Source organism: Dromiciops gliroides, chromosome 2 (genome assembly GCF_019393635.1).
Source record: "Dromiciops gliroides isolate mDroGli1 chromosome 2, mDroGli1.pri, whole genome shotgun sequence".
NCBI lineage: Eukaryota > Metazoa > Chordata > Mammalia > Microbiotheria > Microbiotheriidae > Dromiciops > Dromiciops gliroides.
Genome location: NC_057862.1, coordinates 121,198,611 through 121,226,261, shown reverse-complemented (window position 1 = coordinate 121,226,261; position 27,651 = coordinate 121,198,611). Strand labels below are relative to the sequence as shown.

Genomic DNA, 27,651 nt, shown 5'->3' with positions numbered 1-27,651 from the left:
CCTCCTCAAGACCTTTCCTGAGTTTGCTTGTGACTTCTGTACCCAGAAAGAGTTGTCCCCTGGATGGAGTATAACTTCTAGCCATCCCCAACTCAGGACATGGATCAGGGCTTCAGAGGTACTTTCTCTGCTGCGCAACCATCTCTCAGCCTGGAATCTAGAGGGAAGATCAATATCCCAACAAACTGGAATACTTGTTTTTCAAGGTCTCCTATTGTTACTGGTCCTGGGTAACCTGTGCCAGATGAAAGCATCTGCCCCCACTCAAAAGGAAATGGGGGCAGCTAGGTGGTACAGTGGATAGAGCACCGACCCTGGAGTCAGGAGTACCTGAGTTCAAATCTGGCCTCAGACACTTAACACTTACTAGCTGTGTGACCCCGGGCAAGTCACTTAACCCCAATTGCCTCAACAACAACAACAACAACAAAAAAAAAAAGGAAAAAGAAAAGGAAATGGGCCAGAATTTTTCAGAAACACTGCTGGTGGTCTCCCTGACATAAAGGCTCCCTTACTTCATTTCCATTCCCAGTCTGTCTCAACAGCTATTCTGCTTCTAGATCAGGGGTTTCCCACAACCAGGGAAACTCTGCAATGAGAGTTTAAAGCATTTCTAGGGGTAGAGGAGGAAGGGAGGTAGAGTAGCTTAAAAGTTTCTTCTCTGGAAAACAAAACACCTCTATTATGTTTTGTACTTGACCAGTTTGGTTGCTGATCCTATGAAGGAGTCAAGGCCCATCGAGCTGTTAAGAAGTACACCAGTTGGGGCAGCTAGGTGGCACAGTGGATAGAGCACCGGCCCTGGATTCAGGAGGACCTGAGTTCAAATCCGGCCTCAGACACTTGATACTTACTAGCTGTGTGACCCTGGGCAAGTCACTTAACCCCAATTGCCTTACCAAAAAACCCAAAACCAAACCAAAACCAAACAAAAAAAAGAAGAAGTACACCAGTCAAAATGGAACACCATGGACAGGCAAGGCCAGACCATAAGCAGAAGATGGAAGGCCACCCACCACCACCAAATCCCAAAGCAACACACAGACCAGGTTACTAGTTTGAAATGAATTTTGTTACCTGAAGTATCCTGTGAACTCTGACAAAGTCACAGTCTCTAGTTCCATACAGAGAGTTCTTACTGACTGCTACAAAATCACCTGCTTGATGCAGATCCCCTTGGCCAGGGCAGTACCCGGTGTAGCTGGGCCTAGCAACCAGCAGCTCACCTAGGGATTCCAATTCCAAAGGAGAAAAATCTTTCCTTTACCCCCATTATTGCTCCTTTTCTTTTAAGTTAAAACTGTTCTCAGATTTATTTAGACCTGGTTATCACACTAAAGTGTTCGGGGTCTACACAATCACTGTACTTCATTTCAGAGCCAGCTCTGACCGATGGAGGGATCATTGTGTACCTGCCTCAGCTACTCCCCTGAATCAGTGCAGCAAGACAAGAGCAGAGATTTCATTTTACTCCTTGCTGCCTCCCTCCGTTCTTCTCTATACTTCTCTTCTTGGTCCTCTGTATCCCAAAGGCTACCAGTGGGAGACACAATAGAAACCAGGGGCAAGAACCTCATGTCCAAGTGGGCAGCCACTCATGCACCTCAAGGTACCGCCCAGCACCATCTGCTCTGGTGTATAGGGCCAGCCTCTCACTCCTGAGCCTACCTGCATTTTGCCCCATCTGTCTAACGCTGGGCTTCTGGGCAGCCCCCCAAGCATAGGAGCAACAATAAATAGAGAACACTGGGGCAGAGCTCAGTCTGGCACAGTTGGGGAAGGTGGAGTAGGTTGGGGCACCCAGTGTAGCTGTCCATCCCAGCTTTATTCTGAAAGGTGGTCTGTATGGATGTGCTTCCTCTCCTGGCCACGAAGAATACTAGCCCAGGCGGAGGCGAAAGGTGGAAATCTCCATGGGTTCCAAGTGGATGTCCATGCTGTTAGAGGGTGAGCCCAGAGCGTAGAGTAATGTCAGTGAAGTGGGCTGCAGGAAGCCCACATCCAACCCTTGGAAAAGGCTCCCCAGGGCCACCTGTAGAAAGAGTTGATATGAGCCAAGCATGCAACTGACAGTCAGCATAGAACATCGGATTTGGAGCCAGAAAATATGGGGTTAAATATTGGCTCTGCCACTTCCTACTTTTAAGACCTGGGGTACAAGTCGCTTAACCTCTGGGCCTTAGTTTCTCCAAATGTAAAACAAAGTGCTTGGGGGCAGTTAGGTGGCCCAGTAGATAAAGCACTGGCTCTGGATTCAGGAGAACCTGAGTTCAAATCTGGCCTCAGATACCTGACCCTGTTCAGATACTCTGTGACCCTGGGCTAGACTCTTAACCCAAAGTGCTTGAATGAGAAGATTTCTAAGATTCCTTCCAGCTGTAGCAATTCTGATTAGCACTAGATACCCATGATGTAAATCTCATCACACAAACATCAACAAATATAAATTATTATTTCATTTATGGGTCTTTTAAAGCTTGTTTTTATGTATATTTTTTTCTACATCTCCTTCAATTCTGAATGTATCCTTTCCCCCATCCAACAAGTTTTAGGGTTGTCTTTTAAAAGTTTTTACTAACTTTGTCAAGGATCTTACATAAAAGTAGTAATGGAAAGTGAGTGTTCCATTTATCTGGCCTGTGAAAGCTTCCTATTTCAGTACATTAGGATGGAGGGACTTAAAGGACAATGGAATATTGCTCATCTGTCTTTCAAAGAAGTCTCCATCATCCTACCCCATCCCTATCCAGTTGTCCCCTGCCTTGCTATTCCTCTTGGCATTTCTCAAAATGACTTAGTTGTCTGCTTTGCCAAACAGCTGACATAGATCCATGTTTCATTTATCTGTTTGGTACTATCCCATGCTCACCTTGCCTTGACTTGTGGTACAGTTGAAACCCAAGTTCTTGGCCTCCAGGCCACAGTCAAAGCCCTTTCGGTGTAGAATGAGTGCAGTCTCAGGTGAGGGTAGCTTGTCATCCTATGGAATGGAGGTGACGGTAAGAGTATGGACGCTGCCAAAGTGTTGGGACCACTGCATACCAGAGATCCAATATGAAATCTTGAAACTTAAGGAACTTCTGCCTACACCGCAGGGCCCTTCTGAGGCAGGAATGGGTTGGGAAATAGTTGCAGTGAGTGAGCACATGGAAGACTGGCATGAGAAGTGCAAATCAGAGGCTGAAGAGTGGGACCCAGGGCACTCACCTCAGCTTGGAGTGTTCGCAAGTTGAGCAGATGAATGTCACAAGGAAGTGAGGAGGCCAAGGGCTGAAATGAGCGTAAGATAGGGCCTCCAGGCTGCTCCCTGGCCACAGGTAGGGCCATCACAGGTGTGTTTAGGTGCATGGAAGTCAGGTGGCTAAGGAGAGATGGGAAGCTGGTTGGGCGACCATCTTGCACCTGCAATGTTAGTACCAAGACCTGGGTGAGGCAGAGCAACTAAAGTGATGGGTAAGTGGGAGAAGAGATATACCTACATCCTATGAAATAACCTTGTCTTTCCTCCTGATCCAAGTATAACTTCAAGCCATTCTATCCTGGCTTTAGCACAATTTATACTACCTTGCCAATGCTTAATAAATGCTTACTGACTAATCTGATATTTCCCCCCCAAGCCCATCTAGTGACCACCATTCCCAGACAAAAAAAGGTACTACTGAGTAGGCAAATTATCTCCTCTAGTACTAATTATCTCCCATACACACAGACACGAGGAACTCTACAGGATCTGAACTTGACAGGGCTCCAGATACCACTGGCTAATACTAGACAAAAACTACCTTTGCTGGACTTTACCTCTTGGTTGCCGCTCCTGCTGCTGGGAAAGACCAAATGCCTAAATGCAGAGGCCAGTTTGGAAAAGAAGCTAAGTGGCTGATGGCAAAGTAAGTTATGGAATGAAGAAAGATGGATAATCAGGAGTATATAAGATAGCAAGGTGATGGTTAGCAGAGTGAAGTCAGACAGCAGTGGGATGAATGAGAAATCGACACACCCCCACCACACAACCCCAGAAATGGGTCCCACTTCTTAGTCCACTCAAATGTTCTAACTTCATTCCCTCATCCCCAGGCTGAGACCCATAAGTGGCAAGCCAATTCGGAGCACTTTCACTTTCAGAGGGGCCCCAGGAATGGTACCTTATTGGCAGTGGTACGTCGTTCCAACAGGAGGCGAAACCGGTTGCAGGTTCTCTTGTTATCTTTTAGTCCTTGGCCTAGGCCCCGGTTGTCATCCTGCATCAGGCGTCTGTCTAGGATAACTTCCAGCTGGCCTGAAGAAATTAAAAGGATGAGTCCCCAGGGCATAGCTTTGTACCTTTCCTGACAGAACCCAAACCCCAAACAGAAAGGTAGGAAAAAATGTCAAAGCTCTCCTTAAGGGAAGAACAAGATGGGACAAGATGCCAAAAGTCTTAGGATAGGAAGGTGTTATAGGATCACAACTCTAGTGCTGGAAGGGCCATGTAGTCTAACCCCCTCTTCTTACAGATGGGGAAACTGAGGCCCAGAGAGGCTGTCACCTGTCCCAGGTCAAGTAGCTACTCATTGGTAGAATCAAGTCATGTTCTTTCCATTGTACCATGAGTTCATAAAGATGACATGTCCTAAGGGTACTTTAATGAATACTTATTGTATTAACAAAAGGCTATTGGAAATTTTGTCCCAAGTATCTTGACTGGAAAAGAAAACCTATTTTTGAAAACATGAAGTGGGAAAACTTTTGGGGTTTAAAAAGGTACTTTGTAGATGGCTTGTCTAGTGGCCATGGGAGTGTCAGAGGGCAGAGTAGACACTTGGACTCCTGCTCCTTGCAAGTAAACTGCCCCCTCTGAGGTATGAATAACACAGCAAATCCTTTTATTGGATGAAGAACAGAGCTGCTTGTCTGGTTTCTAAAAGAATGCCCCCAAGATCTCTTAACTACTAAATCCAATGACCTTTACTCAGTCCTTGCAGTACTCAATCCTCTTTGCAGCTTTTGGTGTGGTTGATCACGCCCCTTCTAGATAATAGCTTTTCTCTCTTGGCTCTTTCTACCTGTCAGATGACTTCCTTTCTAGCTAATTTGCTGGATCATTATATATTTCCTGCTTTTTTACTATGGTGACCCTGAAGTCTCAGTCCTCAGCCTTCTCTCTCTTCTTCAGCCTTCAATGCTGTCTGCTCCTAAGCATTCTATTATCTCAATGCAATTTTTCTAGCCTCCAATCTCTACTGAGCATCTTGACCAAGGATGTCCAAATGACATCTTAGATTTGAAATGCTTTGTACATACTATTTTTTGTTTCTAATCTGTGATCGAAACAGCATAAGGGAGAATCTGGTGAGTAAACTCTGGCTCTCAGTGAAGAGTACTAACAGTTCTATAATTTGTAGAGTTCTCCAAATTACAGGTCACACAGCTATAAGAATTTGAACATGGGTTCAAAACAGCTATTTCCAGAGGCAGCTAGGTGGTGCAGTGGATAGAGCACCGGCCCTGGAGTCAGGAGAACCTGAGTTCAAATCTGACCTCAGACACTTGACACTTACTAGCTGTGTGACCTTGGGCAAGTCACTTAACCCCAACTGCCTCACCAAAAAACCCAGCTATTTCCCCTAAACCTGTCCCATCCTTGAAGACTTCCTGATTTCTGTGGGTACTATTCTTCCAGTAATCTCCCTTCACAGCCTGGAAGCATCCTCGCTTCTCTCCTCTTGCCCACCTCCCCATGATAAATCAGTTGCCAAGTCTCAATGATTCAACCTCCATAAGATACTCTCCATTCATAGCCACTTCTCTCCCCTCACATGGCCACCAATTTAGTCCAAGCCCTCCTCTTGCCTAGACTATTATAGTATTCTCCTAATCAGTTTCCCTTCCAGTATCTGCCCTCTCTAACCCATCCTCCATATGGCTACCAACTTAATACTCCTAAAATTCAGATCTGATGCGAGGGTATGGGGCAGCTAGATGGTGAAGCGGATAGAATATTGGGCTTCGAGTCAAAATGCCCTGAGTTAAAATCCACCCTCAGATACTAACTAGCTGTGTGACCCTGGGCAAGTCACTTAACTTGTTTGCCTTACTTTCCTTATCTGTAAAAGGGGGATGATAATAAATAGCACCTACCTTCCAGGGCTGTTACAAGGAACAAATGAGGTGATAGTTGTAAAGCATTTAGCACAGTGTCTGGCACATAGAAAGTACTATGTGAACATCAGCTATTATTATTACGGTGGAAAAGGACTGGTTCTGGAATCTGATGATCTGTGTTCAAATCCTACCTCTGATGTTTAACTACTTAAAAGACTTTGAGCAAGTCACTTAAACTTCCTGGGCCTCAGTTTCTTCATTTGCAAAATGAAGAGGCTGGCTTAGGTGCCCCCTAGGTCCTTTCTGTGATTTTATGCCACCTATGCAAAAATCTTCAGTGGCATCATACTGCCTCAGGGCTGAAATGCAAACTCTTCAGCCTGGAATTTAGAGCCCTACACAATCTGGCTCCAGACTACCTTCCCAGACTCATTTTATCCTGCTTTCCTCCATGCCTTACTGAGGCTGCTCCTCCAACTCAACTTGCTATCTCTTTGGCACAGACTGTCTGTTCCTCCTGCCTAAAATATACTTGCTCCTTATCTCTGCCTCTTAGGATCCCTAGCTTCTTTGAAGGCTCAGTTCAGGTCCTATCTCCTCATAGGAAGCCTTTCCTTATCTCTCCAGTTAGCATTCTCTGCCTCCTTCCACATTCAGATGAGGACACTGAGTACAATGGGCCTGCTATCTCACAGTCCGGTATTCCTTCATTAGATAACTGCATTGTTAATGAAAATGGCAACAGTATTATAGATGGAGCTATGGTACAAGTCAGTATATGTAAACTGAGTGACTAAAATATGTATGCCCTTTGACCCAGAGATTAAACTATTAGGCATATGCCCCCAAGAGGTCATTAAGAAGAAGAAAGTCCCCATATGCACCAAAATATTTTGTGATAGCAAAGAACTGGAAAGTAGATGCCCATTGATTGGCGAAAACATATTTGTAGAGAAAGGAATACTATGGTACATGAAAGTAACAGAATATTACAGTGCTGTAAGTAACAGGATGATTACAGAGAAACATGGAAAGACATAAACTGTTGCAAAGTAAAATAAGGAGAGCCAGGAAAAAGAATATACACAATGACTATGATAATGTAAATGGAAAATTAAGCTGAATGTTGCAAAATTATAAAGAACAAACTCAGTCTCATAGAAGAGGTGAGAGAAGACATCTCCCCCGATCCCCCTCCCTAATCTCCTTTGTAGAGCTATGTTAAACATTGCATATAACAGCAGATTTTTTCCAATGTTTTGATCAGTTTTGCTGAATTTTTTTCCTCCTATTTTTTTGTTAAGTCTTTGTTTAAAAAATATGGCTCTTGGGGGCGGCTAGGTGGTGCAGTGGATAAAGCACCGGCCTTGGATTCAGGAGTACCTGAGTTCAAATCCGTCCTCAGACACTTGACTTACTAGCTGTGTGACCCTGGGCAAGTCACTTAACCCCCATTGCCCAGAAAAGGGGGAAAAAAAAAATATGGCTCTTTGGAAGGGGAGAAAGGGAGTGATACAGGGAAATCTAGATGATGTAGAAACCAAAATATCAATTAAAAATTTTTTGAGTGACTGTAAAGGCCCTAAGGACAACGGCCCTTACAAAGCTATGAATGCATGGTAGACATCCGTGTCTACCTATTTTCTCATAGCTCTCCAGTAAGAGTTCACAGCCGTCTTAATAACAATTTACTAACTTAGTAACTTAAGCCTTCCTAGCCTTTGCATACAGTATCCTTTTGATTTTTCCTACTTCAATCTCAGTGCTTACATGCTTGTTCTATTTTCTGTGGGCCTGATTCTCAACCTTTTTTCCTATTATATCACTGAAAGAGAAAAGATTTAAAAAGTGCATTACCTTGTATAAAGATCTAGATAACTAATTAATGTTTACACTCACATCCCAGAGGGAGCAGAGAAGCAGATCATGCCCATTACAAATACGATTAGGTCTGCTCCATTTGTTATAATAAAATAAGCTCCCAAATAGTTACACAGAGCAGAGTGATGTGAATTTTGTGAAGGCAGCTGGTCACTGGCCTTGGGATACCTGACTCTTCAACATCACAAAGCTACAGAAGTCAGTGAGGGGCAGCTTAGCAACATGTCTCAGGACAAAATCAGTTGCTGTCCCTGACAGTATCTTATTACTGAGCCTTGTGGTAATGTCCTATCTGTAACTTGAATAGATCCAACCCCTTACTTAGGTCATAAAGCACAAAATTTTAGAAATGTACCTACTGATAGTATTCAGGGCAACTGGTTAATTTTTAATATGAGACCCAGAGAGGTTAAGTGGTTTTCCCAAGATCACGCAGCTAGTTAGTGACCTAGATTGCCTGACTCGCAGGTTTTTTTTTTTTTTAACCACATCTCTTCAGGTTAAAAAAGCACGCATCTGCTATTTTTCACTTCCTTTCATTTGAGTCTTTTTGTACAAATGGCTAAGATGGAAATGTTTTACATGATTGCACATATATAACTATATCTAATTCCTTACTGTCTCAGGGAGGTGGGGATAGAATTTGTAACTCAAAACTTAAAAAAAAATTTTTTTTAATTGTTTTAATATGTAATTGGGGGAAAAATAAAATACGTACTTTTTAAAAAAAGCATACATCCCAGCCTCCTTCCCCCACCCATCATGGATTGGCTCACTGCCAACACAGCTGGATGGATGGTTTTGCAATTACACAAATACCACATTCTTTTCTTCCTCCTTTGTACCAACCATCCATACGAAAAAGTCACGGCAGGCTGAAGACATGGTTGGAAGCAAATGAGGAGATACTGCCTATTCACATTATGCTAAGTCATAAACTAGCTAGAGCTGGTGTTGTTGGATGTTTCTTCCACTACAGCTGTAGCACAGCATGCCCACTCACCGCTGTTCAGGCTGGAGACGCCGAGGGCTTGAGCAGTGTGCAGGGTGAGGCGGTTCTGGCTGTCCTGGATGTAGGCCATGGCTGGCATGGGGTAAAAGTTGGCCTGCAGTGGCAGCTTCTTCAGATACCGACGGGGCTGTATCTGGAGAAGATGGTAAGACATAGCCCATGAGAGGCAGCTGGCTATTGTTCTGCAACTCAGATTCCCCTGTGGGTTCCCTGTGCCCTGTATCAACCCTGTACAAGAGGCTCTTTACCTTTCTTGGGTCATGGGTCCCTTTGGTGGTGTGGTGAAGCCTATGAACTTTTTCAAGAATTCGGTTTTTGTTTGTTTTGTTTTGGGCAGGTCACACAGCTAGTAAGTGTCAAGTGTTTGAAGCTGGATTTTAACTCAGGTCCTCCTGAATCCAGGGCCAGTGCTTTATCCACTGAGTCACCTAGCTTCCCTGCTAAGAATCAAGTTTTTAAATGCACACAGCAAAATATACAAAATTATAAAGAAAACCCATTATAATGAAATAGTTCGTTTTTTAAAAAGCTCATTGGCTGGCTAACATGATAATATGCTTTAAATGACTTCACAATGTATAATTGATTTCATATTATTGCCTTTTCAATTGGTGGAGGAGGGGCTGGTCGAGAGAATTTGGAACTCAACATGTAAAAAAATGAATGCTAAAAATCAATAAACGGGGTGGCTAGGTGGCGCAGTGGATAAAGTACCAGCCCTGGATTCAGGAGGACCTGAGTTCAAATCTGGCCTCAGACATTTGACACTTACCAGCTGTGTGACCCTGGGCAAGTCACTTAACCCCCACTGCCCCGCAAAAAAAAATCAATAAACAAACAACAGATTGAAATAAAAGCTCATTGACCCCAGGTTAAGAACCCTTTGCTCTCTCCTACCCCCACAAAAGTAGGATTGACAACCAGCACCTTCAATAGGAATAGGAGTAGGGGGGAGAGAGAGAGAGACACACACACACACACACACACACACACGCACGCACGCACGCACACACCTAGACCTGTGTAGAAGGGCTTCCAAAGGCCTATTCCAAGGCATCGTACCTGGAATCCATTGAGGTCTGTGAAGAAGGTGCCTTCACTTTCAATGTCCGTCTGGATACGAAGTGCCAACTCCTTATTTACATGATCTCGGATGTCCACAAGGGAGGAGATATCTAAGGAGAGGCCCTCGACCCCTGGGAGAGGTGAGGCAGAGAGAGATAGGATGGGATAGTGTTGGAAGAGGAAGGGAATGACCTCTCAGCTGTGAAACATACAACCTGCATGGCTACTGTGTGGATGTGTTTGGCTTGATTATGCTTATTTATCACCAGGTTTGGTTTTGTTACATTCTCCACCCATCCCCAGGACTTTCTCTTCCTTAAAGTGGGGAGGGGGGGGAGGTGTAGGTGTAGAAATAGTGATCCCCTCCCCACTTTACCCCACCAAAAAAGAGTCATTGTAACACTTTCAGAATAAAACTTAAGAAAAAAATTTAGTAGGTATGTCCTGGGTAATATGACGGCGCTCAAGATGGGAACACAAGACTGGGAGCAGTGGACCTCCCTTGGTAATGCCTCTCTCCCTAAGCACTGCTTCTAATCTCGGGGCAGACATTTCTCCTTTGGGACTCACCTGGCAAGTTGTAGAGCCGAACCACTTGCTGCATATGCTGGTAATAGGCAACGACCTCCGAGAAGAAGGGACCTTCAGTGACCCGAAGAACGGGGGGCTCCTTGGGGACATAGGGCTAGGAACAGAGCAGGCAGGTGCTGAGCATCACAGCACAGTGAATAAACTAAGAGGAATGGAGCCCTTAACCTGGTTAATAACAACAACTTACATTTACATAGGACTTGGTGTTATGTTATCTAATTGCATCCTGATGGTACCTCTGTGAGACAGACAGCGTATGCGTTATTGTCCTTCCATTACAGATAAGGGAATGGGCTCAGGAAATAGGTAAGGGACTCATACAGTTAGTGAGGGCAGGTGAGATTAGAACCTGGGTCTTACGATAGAGAATCCAGTGCTCTTGGGGTAGCTAGGTGGTGCAGTGGATAGAGCACTGGCCCTGGAGTCAGGACCCGAGTTCAAATCCAGCCTCAGACACTTAACACTAGCTACGTGACCCTGGGCAAGTCAATTAACCCCAATTGCCTCACCAAAAAAAAAAAAAAAAAGATTGGGAGAATCCAGTGTTCTTTCCACCAGACCACACTCTCTCTAGCTCTGATCTATTTTACACATGAGGAAACAGGCAGAGAAAGACTAAATGAGCCCCAGGCATTATCTTATTTGATCCTCACAGCAATCTTCTGAGTCACATACTATTTTTTTTACCCCCATTTTACAGATAAGGAAACCAAGGCTGGGAAAGGATAAAATAACTTGCCCAGGGTCACACAGCTACTAATTATCTGAGGCAGGATTTGAATTCAGGTCTTCCGATTCCAAGTCCAGTACTCTATCTACTGAGACACTATCTACTGTGGCCACTGCTTGTGTTGTGTCTCTCTGTAGATATTTCCTAACCAGACTCCCCAAGGTCAAACCAAAGGTATGGTGGTAAACATGGATTTTACTAGAGATTAGCGTGAGCAATGAGAGAGATGCTTAGGCTCAATATCTCACTGGCACAGTTCTAGGCCTGCCCATGTGCTTGTACCTTGGCCTCGCCATCAGGTAGGAAGAGGTAGGCGCCACTCTTGTCTTTGGAGGTCCGGGTGCCGTAGATGAGGAACTCGGTACTTAATCGATGCTCCTGTGCTTCATCCACCCTTTTGACGCTCTGCCAACAAACACAGCCCTGACCCCTGGCCCCATCCCAGAATATCAGACCTGCCCACCCGGGAATAGACTGACAATCATCTTAAAGGGATTGCATTCCAGGTATTCCCCAGCACACGGGTCATTCTATCTGCTTCTGAGCTCTCCCTCTCCCTGTCAGCCCAGGAGACCCACCTCCCCCACCTCCCCAACCCTTGTTACTTTTGGAGACTGGTGACATCTCTGACTTGCCCTAAGGGACCTCCCCATTTAACTCTAATCCTGGCCCCATTTTCCCCAGATCTCCTTTCCCTCCCTTCACTTCCTTCCCTAGCCCTCTCCTTTACCTTGAGGAGCCCAGTTTGGCCTGAGAACCAGACTTGCATGTAGCGATTGCTGAGGGCAAAGTCACTGGTCCCGGCCTCATCGACACGCACGGGGAAGATCTCATGCTTGCCAACAGACAGCTGGCGGCCATGCAGGTAGATACGCACGGAGGAGGGCAGGGTGCGGCGCCCATCTAGGCCTGGATGCAACTGTAGGATGCTGAGACCCAGGGCAGGTAGGCGGGCTGGCACAGATACCTGCCAGATACAAGGTAAAAAATGAGACCAGAGCAGCCTCCTCACCTCTCCCAAGTTCAAACACCAGGAGCTGATAAGCTCCCAACCCATAGTCCATCCTCCTGTAAGGGAAGTGATGCAACAGAAAAAAAGAGAGATGAGTGAAGAGGGGAAGTGTCGATGAACACAAGGGGGCATTCCTATAGGGAGAGGTTGGGAATTCCGGGAAGAGGCAGACATTCATCACAGAATCACAAGAGTCAAACTTCAAGATGACATTTATTCCATCCCAACATCCCCCACAGCCTCTTTGGGTCCCTCCCCATGACACCTACTTGGTACACATTGGGCACAATGTCAGTGGCAGAGCTCCAGTGGGCACTGAGCTGCACGGCCAACGGCTGGCCCTCCTCAGAGAGGACCCGGATCCTCGGAGAGTTAATAAGCAAAGAAACAACACTGAGCCTCTCCTGATCCAGGGGGTTGAACAGGACCACAAACCTGCCGGGCAGATGGATAAAAAGCTAGACCAGAGGAGGAGCAGAGCCACAGGAAAAGGTAGAGAAGGTAGGGGAGTTAAACAGGAGAATGGTCTTTGAAGATGGGAAAGGGCTGCACACAATGGGCTTGGAGTGTTATGGGTCAGAAAAATTCTGAGAGAAGTCTAGTCTGACCACTCACCGAGGTGAGGAATCTATCTGAATCACTGTCTGCTCAGGCAGGGCATCCTGGGTTAGGCGTGTGTCGTCCTGGAATAAAGTCATATGTGTTTATTTCATATGTAGCTATATGTATACAAGTCTCTCCCAAGGGAATGTAAGTTTCTTGAGGGCAAGGACTTTCATTGCACATGCATTGTCTCTGCAACCCCAGTGACTATCACAGAGCCTGGCACATAGTAGTCACTTCATAAATGCATACTGGTTAAATGACCAAAGTGAATAAGAAAGGGAAAATAACTACAGAAAAGGCCAACATCAGATGAGATTCCTGTATCTACCCTACACACAATCTCCTACCAGACTTTGCAGCTGTTTAGCCAGGCAAAGGCAGACAGACCCACCAGGATGCCTGCTCTATGGGCAGAGCTCAAGGCTCAGAGCAAGTGAGATGAGAGCAGGGCACTCTTAGGAGAAGATTCCCAATGGTAAAAATAAGGAAGGATAACTGACCAGGAGCAGCTCTCACCATGCTGAGGAAAGGTGTGTTGGGATCAAAATGGTAGGTTCCTTTGTCCCCCAACACCAGGTAGTGAGCAGCATTGATGATGACCTGTTTCAGGCTCACAAGAGAGCGCAGGAGCCTATAGGGCAGAGGTAGGAGAGGTAGAGAAGGAAAAGAAAACAATCTTGTTCCCAAGCTTCCCACTTTTTCCCTGAGCCTGTCTACTTCCCACTGAACCCACCTATCTAGTCCTAAGTTTGCCCTGAAAGGGAAAAGTACTAGGGTCCCACCTGACCCCGTAGTCCACCACCACCGCCTCCTTGGCAGTACCAGTGATGGCGTCGTGATGCTGGAAGAGACCTAGGGTGCGACGGGCATCAGTCAGCAGGGTGTAGTCTGAGAGTGGGTACTGACTGGTCATGCCAGAATGCCGAGTGTGAGCAAGTGCCAGACTGTACAGGATCTCTGCGCCCCTGCCCCAGAGAGAGATGTTACTATTCCTTTCCTCGATAGAACCACATCTCCTGGTTTCTTCCACCTTCCCAGGTAACCTGGACACTCCCTCCCTTCTTTAGCTCCAACCCTAGCCTGGCTAGATTTCCATATCCTTATGGACCTTACTATTTAAATAGCCACTGATGCCCCATCCAACTCAGAAATCCTATGATCTTGTCCCATAGTTATCCCACCCTGCCTTTACCTCCTCCTTCCTAATTCTTTCTACTTCCCAGTGGTCCACCTGGCCCTCAGTCCTATCCCCTTCTTCAAACCGCCTGGTCTCTCACCGCAGATGGGCCTCTAGGACCCGGTCCAGACTCTTATAGAAAGGCCTGGAGGTGTAATAGCCTGTCCAGTAGTGATCCTCCCGGTCAGCGTAAGAGAAGAAATCCCCACTCAACACAGGAAAACCTGGAGGCTGGGCACCAGGTTCCACCCCTGTCTTCTTGTACAGGGCATCAAAATAGTCAGAGACAGTGCCAAACTGGGCCTGTAAGGACATACAATCCCAGTTCCCATCAGCACCATAGGTAGCAGAGAAGCACAGGAATTCTAACCACCTGCAGACAGCTAGGGGAAGTTAGTTTTTCTATTCTAGCTAGACCAACTCAACCCAACCCAGCTCTTCCAGAGGAATATTTGGCTATTGAAAGAAACTGGGAAACCTCCATGTAACACCTTCTTTTTGAGTCAACAGTAGGGTGTGCTATCCCGGACAGGGTTATAGCAGCGGTAACCACCCCACACACTAATCCAAACCTTGCATTTTCAAAGTCAACCCTAACCCTCAGCTCTCACTTGCAGCCATCACACCTGCACATGAAGGTCAGGCTGGCTATTGAGGAAGTCAAAGAGCCGCTGGTAATTGAAGAACTGGGCATCCCATTCTTGTGGCTTATCATAACGGAAGTCATCACCAAGTGGCACCAGTAGCACGTTGCTTCGAAACAGCTTGGATTTCTTTCGGTACTGGTCCAGAAGCAGAGCCGCCCTGTGGGGAGGCAGAGATAATACTGTAGAGGGCCAAGCACAGGCCCACAGTAGAAGAGGAAAGGCAAGGAGACTTGGGAGGCTACAACTGGAGGAATTATGGAATTGATGGCACTGAGGGATGTAGTACAGGAATCCTAAGAAAAAGCTGAGTTCAATTGGCTACATTCTAAAACAGAAGTTCTTAACTTTTGCAATCTGGTGAAGCCTAAGTACCCCTTCTCAGAATAATTCTTTTAAATGCATAAAATAAAACATGTGGATTTACAAATCAATTATACTAAAGTACAGTTATCAAAATATATTTTTTTAAAACAAGTTCCCCGAGCCCAGATTAAGAACTCCTATTCTAGGGGCAGCTAGGTGGTGCAGTGGATAGAGCACCGGCCCTGGAGTCAGGAGGACCTGAGTTCAAATCTGGCCTCAGACACTTGACATTTACTAGCTGTGTGACTGTGGGCAAGTCACTTAACCCCAAATGCCTCACCAAAACCAAACCAAAACCAACAAAGAAAGAAACAACTCCTATTCTAGTTCTGGCACTGGGTTTGAGTTTGGACCTGGCCTTGCTAAGTTTCCTCAGAAGGTCTGGTTCCATTAAAAATGACCCTGAAAAAAAAGGGGGGGCAGCTAGGTGGCACAGTGGATAAAGCACTGCCCCAGGATTCAGGAGGACCTGAGTTCAAATCCGGCCTCAGACACTTGTACCTACTAGCTGTGTGACCCTGGGCAAGTCACTTAATCCCCATTGCCCTGCCCTGCCCCCAGTGACCCTGGTCCTGAAGCTTTCCATTTCCATTTCTGAAGAAATCTATTCTAGGATCCTGATGCTAGAATAAATAAAACCCCTAGTTCTGTTGAACATCAAGGACCTGATGATGCAGATTCCCTAAGAGGAGATTCGGGATAACTAGAACTTTATGGTCTGTAAGACCATAGTGTCTTCCAAAGTGTCTCAGCTCTGGAAATGTTTTGCCTCATCGTGAGTCAGCCAGCTCTGCCAGCTTTGTAAGGACCCTTAGGGCTGTAGGCAGAAAAGCACTCTGGGAACAATCTCCTAGAACTGTTTCAGAGAGCCCTGGCTAGGCCTTGTAACAACCGATGTTAGTGGGGATAAGCGGCTACCCTCTGTAAGGTAGGCCCGAGTTTCAGGCAGGTACCTCTCAGCCACGTTGGTCTCTGTGATGGCTCGGGGTGGCACCTTCCAAGGGCAGTTGATTCGCCCACCCGGCAAACGCTTGAAGTCAAACTGGCAGCAGATCTTGGGGTCGGGGCCACAGGTGTGTGGCACATCATAGCTGTAGAAGGGCATCATGTGGCAAAAGATGTCTGTGCTGGCATCTGGGTCTGCAGAGGGCATATCCAACAGGTGTTTATTGAGCATTTAATTATCAAACACTGTGCATGGGGCAGTCAGGAGTGGGCAAAGAATAGGCATTCATAAGGTTGCCCACAATCAGAGGAAGAACTGGAAGAAAGCAAGAAGCTTCCCAAGATGAGGAATCAATAAGAAGTAATGAGAATGTGGACTAGGAGTCAGGACACATGTTAAGGCAACAGAGAAATGGAGCCTGGTGAACAATTATTTCCTCAGTTCCAGCCGACTACCTCAGACAAGGAAGGTCTCGCGGTCCTTGATAAAACAATGCTTTAATTCACCACCTGACAATTTACTTTCTAAAGTGGGACAGATAGGCCTGCCAAAGCGTATCTTCTGGAAAGAAGGTCATGAGATAGCTGGGTGGCCTAGCGATTAAAACACTGGACATGGATTCAGGAAGACCTGAATATGAATCTTGCCAAGACACTAGCTAGCTGTGTGACTTTGGGCAAGTCATTTAATTTCAGCTTCCTTATCTGTCAAACGGGGACCATAAAAGCAACTAAGTCCTCACAGTGTGGTTGTGAGGATCGAATGAGATGATACATGTAAAGCATAACTCTTACAAGCATTATACAAATTCTTTATATATAAATTATTATTATTTAAACTCTCAGGAAATGGGATGGGAGGAGGACTTTCTGGAGGGAGCACAGAAGAAAAGTCAACATAAGAAGACTGGTTCTAGCAACTGCCCTCCATGATACAGATGGTCTGATCAAAGAGATGCCTGAGAGAGGAACTTACACCTTTGTTGCTAGTTTCTCTCTGAACGCAGCCTTTTCTTTTTTCTTTCTTTTGGCCATGGGGAAAAAAATGCCATTGATGCCCTGCCCCCCTCTGGATTTGACTCTGCACCAACCCTTACCCCACGTCTGTCTCCACATGAACTCCAAGCTGTGGGTAGCAGCAAAGTGCTTCTTGATAGCATAATGCACTCTCTGGATTAACATGCTGGTCAGGTTTGAGCGGCGGAGAAGGTAGGGCATGGTTGAGCTGTGTCCAAAAGGGTCCACCGCCCAGCCGGAGCGTGGGGTCACACCTGAGCAGGAAAGGGAAAGGCTAGAGGTGCTGATTCCTTTTCTGAATTTTGTCTATTCCTTTTGCAACCCCGACTACTCTCACAAAATGCTAAATGAGATCTGAGCCTCTGAAAATGGTCTGGCTGAATGCCACCCCAAATGCAAAGGAAACTCATGTCTATGAAAGGCATCCCTGACCTGGATACACTGTCCACCCTTAACCCCTTTTCATCAATACCTGTGCCCAGCACAATCATACTTTCCTCCTCCTTGGAAGGTAAAAAGGTCTTTGGAAAAACTTACTTCTAGAGGACTGGTGATTTATACTACCCATGTCTCCTGACAGAGAGGTGTTGGAACAAGACATATATTTTTGGACATGGGCAATGTGAAAATTTGTTTTGCTTGACTATGTATATTCAGTTTAAGACTTTTGTTTTTGAGTGGATAAAGCACTGGCCTTGGATTCAGGAGGATCTGAGTTCAAATCCAGCCTCAGACACTTGACACTAGCTGTGTGACCCTGGGCAAGTCAATTAACCCTTGCTGCCCTGAAAAAAAAGAGACTTTTGTTTTGGAGGGCACCTAGGTAGTGCAGTAGAGAGAGCACTGGCTCTCGAGTCAGGAGGACCTAAGTTCAAATCTGGCCTCAGACACTTGATACTTACTAGCTGTGTGACCCTGGGCAAGTCACTTAACCCCAACTGCCTCACCAAAAAAGAAAAAAAAACAAAAAAAAGACTTTTTTCTTTTTTTCCAATGTATGTATGTGTGTGTTGGGGGGTGGGGGAAGGGTGGAGATGAGAGAAAGAGAAAATAAACTTTTAATTGAAAAATATTCAATTAAATTTTTTTTAAAAAGCTGATACCCCAATCTGGACTTACCAAGGTTTTTGTCCAGCCATTGATGCCCTTCGATGAGCTGGTCAATCAATGCGAAGTAGTGGGAGTTGGCTTCATCAGGCATCACCCAGCCTCCAGTTGCTATCTCCAGCTGCCCATTTCCCACTAACCTGCAGGCCAAGGGCTCCCACTCAGGATGGTTCAAGGTCCCAGAGCCCATCCCTATTTTATCACTGCCTGTCAGAGCCATGGAGAATGACCACCTTGGCCTAAAAAGAGCCCAGTCAGGCTAACTTACTTCAGCTATGGAGAAGAGGGGGCAGGAAAGGGGAATTCAGTCTGCAGTGATACCATGGCTACTTTTTCCCCTTCCTCCCAACACTGGGCTTCTCCTCTCAACCTCCAACCGTATGGTTTCCACTGCTTCTCCCTAGCTCCTTGATGTCAACCTTTCTGATACATCATTTTCCTTTACATTCACTAAACTCTGACTCCTCCCTTTCCACAGGTGACGTATGCCTCCTTGGCCAACTCGTCTTCTCTAGAAGTCTCCTTGACCGCCACTACCCCATCTCTCCTTTCCTTTGGTCTACTGCTTCCTCCTCACCTTCTGTAGCACACAGTGCTTAAGGAAATCTCTTCCCACATCCCTTCTCCCTTGGTCTTTCCCAATCTGCTCTCCTCTGCTTTAGCTCTGCATACTCTAGTCCCTTCCTCCGTCGACTAGCATGTACACTTACCTTCGTACGGCTGCCCTCTTCTGAGCATTGATGTTCTCCCACCACTTGGCAAAGAAGGAGACTTCGGCCCAGAGGAAGCGGCGCCGGGGGTCCTCCTGTAGCTTAGGCACCATGCTGTTCAGGATGTGTTGTGTCTGTTCTGTGTAATACTTGTCAAAGGTCTTGATCCAGCCTGTGAAAAACAACGAGATGCTCCAGGGACAGCCCCATTGAAGGCTATTCCCAAAAAGCATGGATCTGGGAGTTAGAAGGTCTAGGTTTGAGGCCTGATTCTGACAAGTAGCTGGTGGAATATAACCTTGGGCAAACCTCATTTGTAAAATGGAGATGATAATGCCTGCCCTCTCTAACTCACAGCATTGTTGTGAAGATAAAAAAAATGCATGTAAAATGCTTTATAAAGTGTAAAATCCCATTTAAGTGTCACCTACTCTTACTATTATTATCATAAAAAGATCCTCTATCTCAACATGAGGAAGCTTTCCCTTCCAATTACTGAGCAGGGGGGAACTAGGACTAAGTGGTACTACCAGAAGCTGAGTTATACAAGGCCTGAGAAGAATAATCCCCTCTTCCCTCCCTCACCCTTACCTGGGTCATTGTGGGAATGGGGCACCACAAACACCTGGAGGGTTTCTGAGTCCCAGTCATGGGGGCTGTAGGGGATATCAAAGCCCTGCTTCCACACACCACCATCCACATTGTCAAAGGGCAGCTCCTCTGACACCGTGAGCATCTGCTGGGCAAGGGAATGGCTCAGTATCTTTTATGCACCATCACACCAGTCCCCACAATCATCGCACTATCTCCCTGATGCTCACCTGGAGCTCTGTCTTCTGGCCCTGCCCCCCCAGAGCAAACTGGCAGTCTTGGGGGGAAATGGAAAAGAAGCTAGGCCGGGGCTCGGGCGGTACCACCCAGGAGCCATTGGGGGTGTGGTAAGGGAGCAAAGCAGGAGGGCTGTCCGCATTCGCTGTCAGCTCCAGCACAGAGTCCTTGATGTGGCTGATAATCTCATGATTCTCCTCTAGCAGCTGTTCCAGTTGTTCAATTCGGTTCTGCAGCACTGAGATCTGGCTCTGCCAATTAATTACCACGGGCAATTAGTTACCATGTCCTAGGCCAGGAATGAGAATTACTTCATGGCATCCACCTGGGATTTGGCCATGATCCTTTCTGCTCCAATGAGGCCCCAGAAACAGGAGGACAAAGGGAAAGATAGACTCTATTCAAGGTGAAGGGTGAATTCAGGATGAATCTTGTTCGAGGCCTACAAACCATGCAGTTCACAGAACTCTTTATTTTGGCATCTTCTGGCCCAACACCAGTATTGGATAGACTGGGTAGAGGGGATACAGCACATAGGCTAGGGAACCTACCCCACAGACCCTGGACCCAGACACTGCTGTCTTCAATACTTTCCCTGCTATGAATATTCCCTCTACCAACATAAACTGAAACCCCACTAGGATTTAGGAGATGATCTTTGAGAATGACCATAGCCTCAGGGCAGCTAGGTGGCACAGTGGTTAATGCACTGGCCCTGGATTCAGTAGTACCTGAGTTCAAATCCAGCCTCAGACACTTGACACTAGCTGTGTGACCCCGGGCAAGTCACTTAACCCCCAATGCCCCACAAAAAAAAAAAAAAAAGGAAAGAAAGAAAGAAAGAAAGAGAATTACTATAGCCTGAAAAAAGTAATCATTCTAGTCACTCTGTCATGAGGCTCTCCAAACTTAACTTGGCCACTCTTTGAACAACTGACACAGTCTATTAGCAGTGGCACAGCTTGTTAGGCCCTGTCAGAGCTTAGGTTCCACTGCATCACCTACAAAGACCCAGGGTCACTTCTATGCCATAAGGCACCAGAAGAAGACATCAGTGGAGGTTTTAGACATAACTAACAGAAAACCAGCCTGGGAGAGCTGGTCTAGTGGGTGGTAAGGTCACTAGCTATGGCAATTAAATATGCGTCCATAACTGTGAAAATCAGAGAATTAGATCAATAAAGGTCCTAGTCATCACGGGGCAGGACTTACCCGGGGAAAGTTGCCACCATTTTGGTGCCGGGTGGGATCATGCTGCACTCGGTCTAGCATGAGGTAGAGGGAGAAGACAGCCACGCAGAAGATGGCTGCCCCACACACTGTCACTTGCTTCTTCAACTTCATACCGGTCCCCCTGCACACACCTGTAGAAGGGGTGACACTGTCTGTACCCGATGCCTTTTGTCTTTCCATCAAGTGCAATAATGAGGGAATGAGGGGCAGCTAGGTGGTGCAGTGGATAGAGCACCGGCCCTGGAGTCAGAAGGACCTGAGTTCAAATCCAACCTCAGACACTTGACACTAGTTGTGTGACTTTGGGCAAGTCACTTAACCCCAACTGCCTCATCAAAAAAACAAAACAACAACAAAACAAAACAAAAAAATAATGAGGGAATGAGAGATCAGACCAACAAGTCGGTTGTTTTCCTAGTCCCAATCAAAGCAGTTTCCAAAACCAAGGAAGGCATCAGTTCCCAACTTGGCCCAGGGAACCTAGTTCTCAATTGATTCTATTCTTATGGACAAGAACCAAGACACGAGTGTGTGGCATCTTTCTTAATGGAAGCCTAAGAAGGAACTCTTTGTTTCCCCACTTGGGGGTGAGGAGCAGGAAGGGAAAGCACTAAGTCTTTCCTGCAAACTCAGCTGTAGTTAAGGTCATGCAATTATAAAGTATTAGAGCTGGGATTCAGTGCCAGGTCTCATCTGTGCTCTTTATACTTCTGGAAACCATGCTGCCTCCCTTGAAAATACTGGACGGCCAGCACAGAGCCTATCTATTGTCATCTCCCTCTACACTGTGATGCTAAAAGCACAGGATGAAGCCTGACATAGTTCTAGGGAAAATAGTGGTTGGTGAGTCCTATGTAGGAAAGACTTCTGTGGCCTCCCAGGTCACCATCACTGAAACTGGAAGCAAACCTGGTCTCTGAGAAGCTTTCCTCAGGGCAAGTGGGGAGCCAAGCAGTCTCTGTTTTGGAGTGAGATCATTTACATACCAGACCCCTCCCAGTGATTGTTGGTGTTTTATTCATTGGGTATGAGGACAAAACTGTTGGCCTGGGTGCTGATGCTGCACATAGGCTGGGACACTACACCATCATCAGGCACGGACCCAGAAGCCTGGAAAGACTTGGAGTCGCCTTGCTACAGAAAGAAGGAGCTGTGTCCTACTTAATATAATCCAGGCTTGGTGCCTCCAGTCATTATTTTTAGCCCTAGGAGGCTGGGCCAGGGCCAGAGCTGGCGGGGATGGGGGGCGGGGTGGTGCTGGGGGAATAGACTTTGATTACTGAGGCACCTGTAATCCCCCCCCCATCCCAGGGAACAAGCTGCCCGACTGGACCAGCAGGCCATTCACCCTCCTACACCCAGTATCTCTGTTTATCCAAGACCCCAAGGGTCCATATTCTCATAGCTCTGTGGGTCTCAAAGTGCAACTGGCTACAAGCAATGCCAAGAAAGCCTCCTGCCAAACAACCACTTACAAAATGCCTCGCAGCCCCTAATTCTGACCTCCACCACTCCGCCTGCCAATCATCTGAGCATCCCACCAGCACCTCCTCCTTACGCCACAAGCAGCTGGTCCAGCTGCCCCAGCCCCCAAGTGACTCTGAACTGCTGCAACCGGGGGAAGGGGTCTGGCTGTTGCGTCCCCATCCCACTTCGTTTCCCCCTTGGCGCCCCAGCCCCGCTTCCCGAGGGTTCCCGGCTCGGGCACCTTACCGTCCTGGGGCTCCGGCCTCCTCCTCGGCGCCTCTCCGGGCCCCGGGCCGGCCCGCTTCTCTGCCTCTCACATCCCCAGCGCCGGCCGGCTGGCCTCGCGCCCCGAGCAGGGAGCAGGAGAAGGAAGGGCGGAAGGCGGAGGCAAGGGAGGAAGGAAAGGCGGGGGGCTGGCGGGGCCCGCCGGCCCTGGCGCCTCCCGGCTCCGCGCAGCGGGCTCCGCACAGCGCGCCCCGCAGCAACCCCACTCCCCTGCGCCGCGCCGCGCTCCGCCCCGGCGCCTAGGCCGGACAGCGCTCCGCCTCTCCCAGGCTCCGGGAGCCGCCGCGGCCCGGGCAGCGATCTGCGTGCGGGGCGGGGACAGCCGCGGCCCCACCCCCAACTCCCTAGCGGGCGGGCCGCAGGACTGCCCTGCCTCCCTTCCCCTGCGCCTAGTCCCCTTCTGGCCCCGGCCGGCCCCGGCTCTTCTGCTTCTGGCCCTCCCCCGCGCCGTCCTGCTGACCAGCCCATTCTCTGCAGCTGCCTTGGCTCCCGCTCTCCAGCCAGATAATACATGCAGGGCAATTAAACATACGTTTATCAAGCGCCTGCTACGTTCGTGGCGTTGGAAATACAAATATAAGAAAAGAAAAGAAACAATCCCTGCCCTCAGGATGCTTACATTTTATTGACCTCAAGGACCCCTTTCTCATCCTTTTCCCAAGGGCTGTGAGGTCTTCTCCTGGCATGTCTGAGCCCCACTCACTCAGATTTCACTTATGTAATGGCCAACCTGACTCTCACCCCATTATTTTGTCCCATTCATCCCTAACAAGCTGAAGATGAAACTTAGGAGGGTTTTGAAAACCACAGTGCAATAGGATTTAAGGGTCTTTGATAAAAAAAAAAAAAATCTACCCACCCCCCATCCCCCCACAACTGCTGACAGATGCCTGAAATCCTACTTAGACCTTCTGTCCCCCAAACTTTGTAGCCCAATTAAGATTCAAATAGTACCGCACACTCACTCATTAATTACAATGGGCTTTTTTGTTATATTGTGCATGTTTGTGTTTGTATGTCTGATCCCTCCAGCTTAGGCTGGACATTTCTTGAGAGCAGAAATCAGCTCATTCTTCTCTCCTAAATGCTACAATGCCTAGGACAATGCTGAGGATATGGCAGTTACTCAATAAAGAACCCTTAATTCCTGGATTCCTTTGGGAAGGATAATACTTTTAACCTGTCAATCACTTGCATCTTAGCATAAATGCATTTCATATTCTTTTATGAGAGCTGGGATGGGGTGGGGGGGGAGAAGTAAAGGATTTAAGCAACTGTGGGAGGGTGGTATGATACCTTACAAAGGGAGTAAGGAGTGCACAATGGAGATTGTTTCACTGTTCTCTTACCACTCAGCTTCCTCTGTCACATCACCCTCCTTCTTCTGTTGTGCCCGGAGCCCTCCACTCTGTACCATCTTCTCTTCTTTACACTCTGGTTTGTCGATCTTATTAGCTCCAAGGATTAGACTTCTATTCCCCAAACTCCTAATTTTAACCACTCACAACCTTGCAGTCATCCTTGACTCTTCTTTCTCCTTCAAACCCCATATATGCATTCAGTTACCAAACTTGGTCCATTGAATCTTCACATCTCGTGCATCCATCCATTCCCTTCTCTTCATTCACTTTACTAATCTAGTTCAGGTTCTCATCATTTTGTACTGTCTCACATGATCTCCTTGTTTCCAATCTCTCCTTTCTGATTCATGCTCAACAGAGCTTCCAAATAATATTCCTAAAACATATATCTGGACATATTACCCTCTGCCTTTCACTAAAAAAGCTTAAATGACTTTCCACTGCCACCAGAATGTGATACAAATTTCTCAGTCTGGCATTTAAAGGCCTCTAGAGTCTGGCTCCCACCTACCTTTTCATTCTTTCATATTGTACCCATTTAACTTCTCTTTTTTTTGCAGTCAAACTAACCTGCTCATTCTCTGTAAAAGAAATCATTTTAGGGGGCAGCTAGGTGGCACAGTAGATAAAGCACTGGCCCTGGATTCAGGAGGGACCTGAGTTCAAGTATGGCCTCAGACACTTGACAGTTACTAGCTGTGTGATCCTAGGCAAGTCACTTAACCCTCATTGCCCCACAAAAAAACCCAAACAAACCAACCAACCCATTTTGTCTACTATCTCTGTGCCTTTGCTTTGCTTAAGTGGCTTCTAATGTCTCAAATGGCCTCCCACCTCCTCTCCTTTTCATAGACTCTCTAGCTTTCTTCAAAATGTAACTGAGGGAAAAAAATAAAATACTTTATTAATTTTAAAAAAATGTAACTGAGGTGCTGAGTCCTCCACAGTTGTGTTTGTTCATCATTCTTGCTCATGGGAAATTATTTGTACGTACTTTGCATTTACTTCCTTGGGGACATGTGTCCCACCAGTAGACTGTAAGCTCCTTGAAGGCAGGATTTAATTTTTGTCTCTGTATCTCCCAGACATTACATGTACTTGGTGCTTAATACATTTTTGTTAAACCAAAAAAAAAGGAACACTTCACAATTTTGGCTATGGCTGTGAGTGTGTGTGTGTGTGTGTGTGTGTGTGTGTGTTGGAACAGGGAGGAAGGAAGGTGTTATCACAGCCTCTGGATTCTGCTGCTAGTGTACCAAATATAGAATAAAGTGAGATGCTTAGTAAATGCTATTCAATGATGATGAAATAATAGGGCAACTGAGTTTAGAGACTTGTTCAGAGGATTCTCAATATAGAGCTGGAGGGCTGGGGCAGCTAGGTGGTGCAGTAGATAGAGCACCGGCCCTGGATTCAGGAGTACCTGAGTTCAAATTTGGCCTCAGACCCTTGACACTTACTGGCTGTGTGACCCTGGGCAAGTCACTTAACCCCAATTGCCTCACTAAAAAAAACAAAAAACAAAACAAATATCGAGCTGGAGGGGGCCTTGGAGGTCATCCAGTCTAGCCCAACCTGATTTAGTGGAAAGATGCCTGTGCTTGGAATCAAAAGGCCTGGCTTTCACACTTGTCTCTGCAGCTTAAAATGTCAGTGTCTCCAGGAATATCCCTTCACTCCTCAGGCGATAGTTTCTTCACATGAGGGGGTTGGACTAGATGACCAACAGGGTCCCATCCAGCTCTCAATCTCAAGGTCCTTCATGATTCTCTGATTCATTCCCTACCTCTATCTCTACAACCATATTCAAAGTCCGGACACCTCTCTGTGTCCTGGAGTCATTCCCAGGGCTTGACTTCCATCTTGTCTTACTCAAGGCTCGAATAGAGGAGGTTGGGTCTGGGAGAGAGAGCACCAGGCCCAGCATTCTACCTGCTCACTGTACCATCTATCTGCCTATCTTGGAGGACAAATCCCAAGCTTCCTGTCCTGGGACGATCTTTCCAAGTGGAGGGTTCCGTTCCAGAGGGCAGAACAAGGGCTCTCTAGACTAGTAGAAGCTATAAGGAACCAGATTTTGGTGCAATATGAGAAAGAACCTTCTAAAAATTAGACCTGTTAAGAATCAAACAGCCTGCTTCACTAAAAGTGCTGTCAGGCGCTTGCTTTAGGAGCATATGCACTAAAATGAATACACAGATTAGCATGACCTCTGAGAAAGGATGGCATACACATTCATAAAGTGTTTCAGATATACTCTTTTTTTTGGGGGGGGTCAGGGCAATGAGGGTTAAGTGACTTCCCCAGGGTCACACAGCTAGTAAGTGTCAAGCGTCTGAGGCTGAATTTGAACTCAAGTCCTTCTGAATACAGGGCTGGTGCTTTATCCACTGCACCACCTAGCTGCCCCCTAGATATACTTTTTTTTTTTTTTGGTGAGGCAATTGGGGTTAAGTGACTTGCCCAGGGTCACACAGCTAGTAAGTGTCAAGTGTCTGAGGTTGGGTTTGAACTCAGGTCCTCCTGAATCCAGGGCCAGTGCTTTATCCACTGCGCCACCTAGCCCAATATACTCTTTATTTTTTTTTTTTTAATTTTTGTTACATTTATTTATTTATTTATTTATTTTTTTACATTATGAGATATTTTATTTTTTCCGTTACATGTAAAGATAGTTCTCAACTTTTGTTTATACATGCTTTACAATTTCAGATTTTTCTCCCTCCCTCCCTCCCCTCCCTCCCCCCCTCCCCTAGACAGCAGGTAATCTGATATAGCCAATATACTCTTTAAATGTCCATACCCTTTGACCCAGAAATCCCACTACTAGGAATATATTCCCAAGTAGGCCATTTATAGAAGCAGAGTTCCTAAATCTAACAATTCTTTTAGGAACAATTTTTGCGATAGCAAAGAACTGGAAACAAAGTAAATGCCTACTGATGGGGGGAGGGGCGGGGAGGTTGAACAAACTATGGTACATGAATACAATGGAATGCTACACGAAATAAAAATATGAATCTAGAGAATCATGGAAAGACTTAAATGGACTGAAGCAAAGCAAAATGAGCAGAACCAAGAAACCAAAATACATAACGACCACCACAACATAAATGGAAAGAACAACCACAAATGCATCCATGCCCTCATTTGAAAAAATGACACAGAACAAAGCAAAAGTCTCAAAGAAAAGATGAAAAGACAACTTCCCCACTCCTTTGCAGAGGTGGGAGGTTCAAGGGTGTGGCTCATTGTTTATAGTTTCAGGTGACACATCGGTCAGTTTTGTTGGTGGTTGTTTTTTCCCCACTCTTCCTCCTTTTCCATAAAATAATTCTTTTGTTAAAATGGATGGCTTCCTGGGAGAGGGGGGGAGGAATCATGCTGGGGAAAATTTAGGCAATTTAGTCACAAAAGATATTTATACTTTTTTTGGTTGTTGTTTTAGAAAGTTCTCAGAGGCACTTGCCAAGTACATCATATACAATGGATTCTTGCACTGGGTAAGAGGTTAGACTAAATGACCTCTAAGT

At 46.4% G+C, this 27,651-nt stretch overlaps 1 protein-coding gene across 3 annotated transcripts; it reads right to left on the bottom strand.

Annotated features, from left to right (window-relative positions):
• Positions 1–1,049: 1,049 nt before the first annotated feature.
• Positions 1,050–22,999, bottom strand: MAN2A2 (mannosidase alpha class 2A member 2). 3 transcript variants are annotated; one of them, XM_043985125.1, is made up of 24 exons: positions 22,719–22,999; positions 20,985–21,136; positions 19,766–20,023; positions 19,536–19,680; positions 18,945–19,116; positions 18,247–18,374; positions 17,208–17,381; positions 16,119–16,305; positions 14,782–14,959; positions 14,256–14,458; positions 13,761–13,943; positions 13,495–13,609; positions 12,988–13,055; positions 12,642–12,807; positions 12,091–12,327; positions 11,643–11,765; positions 10,610–10,724; positions 10,037–10,170; positions 8,966–9,107; positions 4,143–4,276; positions 3,799–3,876; positions 3,208–3,402; positions 2,870–2,980; positions 1,050–2,032 (listed from the first exon to the last, which is right to left on the bottom strand). In XM_043985125.1, exons 2-24 carry the CDS (start codon positions 21,114–21,116, stop codon positions 1,880–1,882), a joined length of 3,531 nt encoding a protein of 1,176 aa, XP_043841060.1. In that variant the 5' UTR covers positions 21,117–21,136; positions 22,719–22,999; the 3' UTR covers positions 1,050–1,879. The 3 variants fall into 3 exon arrangements, with proteins under 3 accessions (XP_043841060.1, XP_043841058.1, XP_043841059.1); XM_043985123.1 differs by lacking the exon at positions 3,799–3,876 and having other exon boundaries at positions 22,719–22,996; XM_043985124.1 differs by lacking the exons at positions 3,799–3,876; positions 13,761–13,943 and having other exon boundaries at positions 22,719–22,997.
• Between the last annotated feature and the right edge of the window lie 4,652 nt (positions 23,000–27,651).

Excerpts from the sequence above, each read along its gene's own strand:
- MAN2A2 (XM_043985125.1), bottom strand. The coding sequence starts at position 21,116 with ATGAAGTTGAAGAAGCAAGTGACAGTGTGTGGGGCAGCCATCTTCTGC. Across the intron at positions 20,024-20,984 it reads ATGGTGGCAACTTTCCCCGG|AGCCAGATCTCAGTGCTGCA; the intron begins GTAAGTCCTGCC and ends ATTAATTGGCAG. Across the intron at positions 10,171-10,609 it reads TCGGCTCTACAACTTGCCAG|GGGTCGAGGGCCTCTCCTTA; the intron begins GTGAGTCCCAAA and ends CACCTCTCCCAG.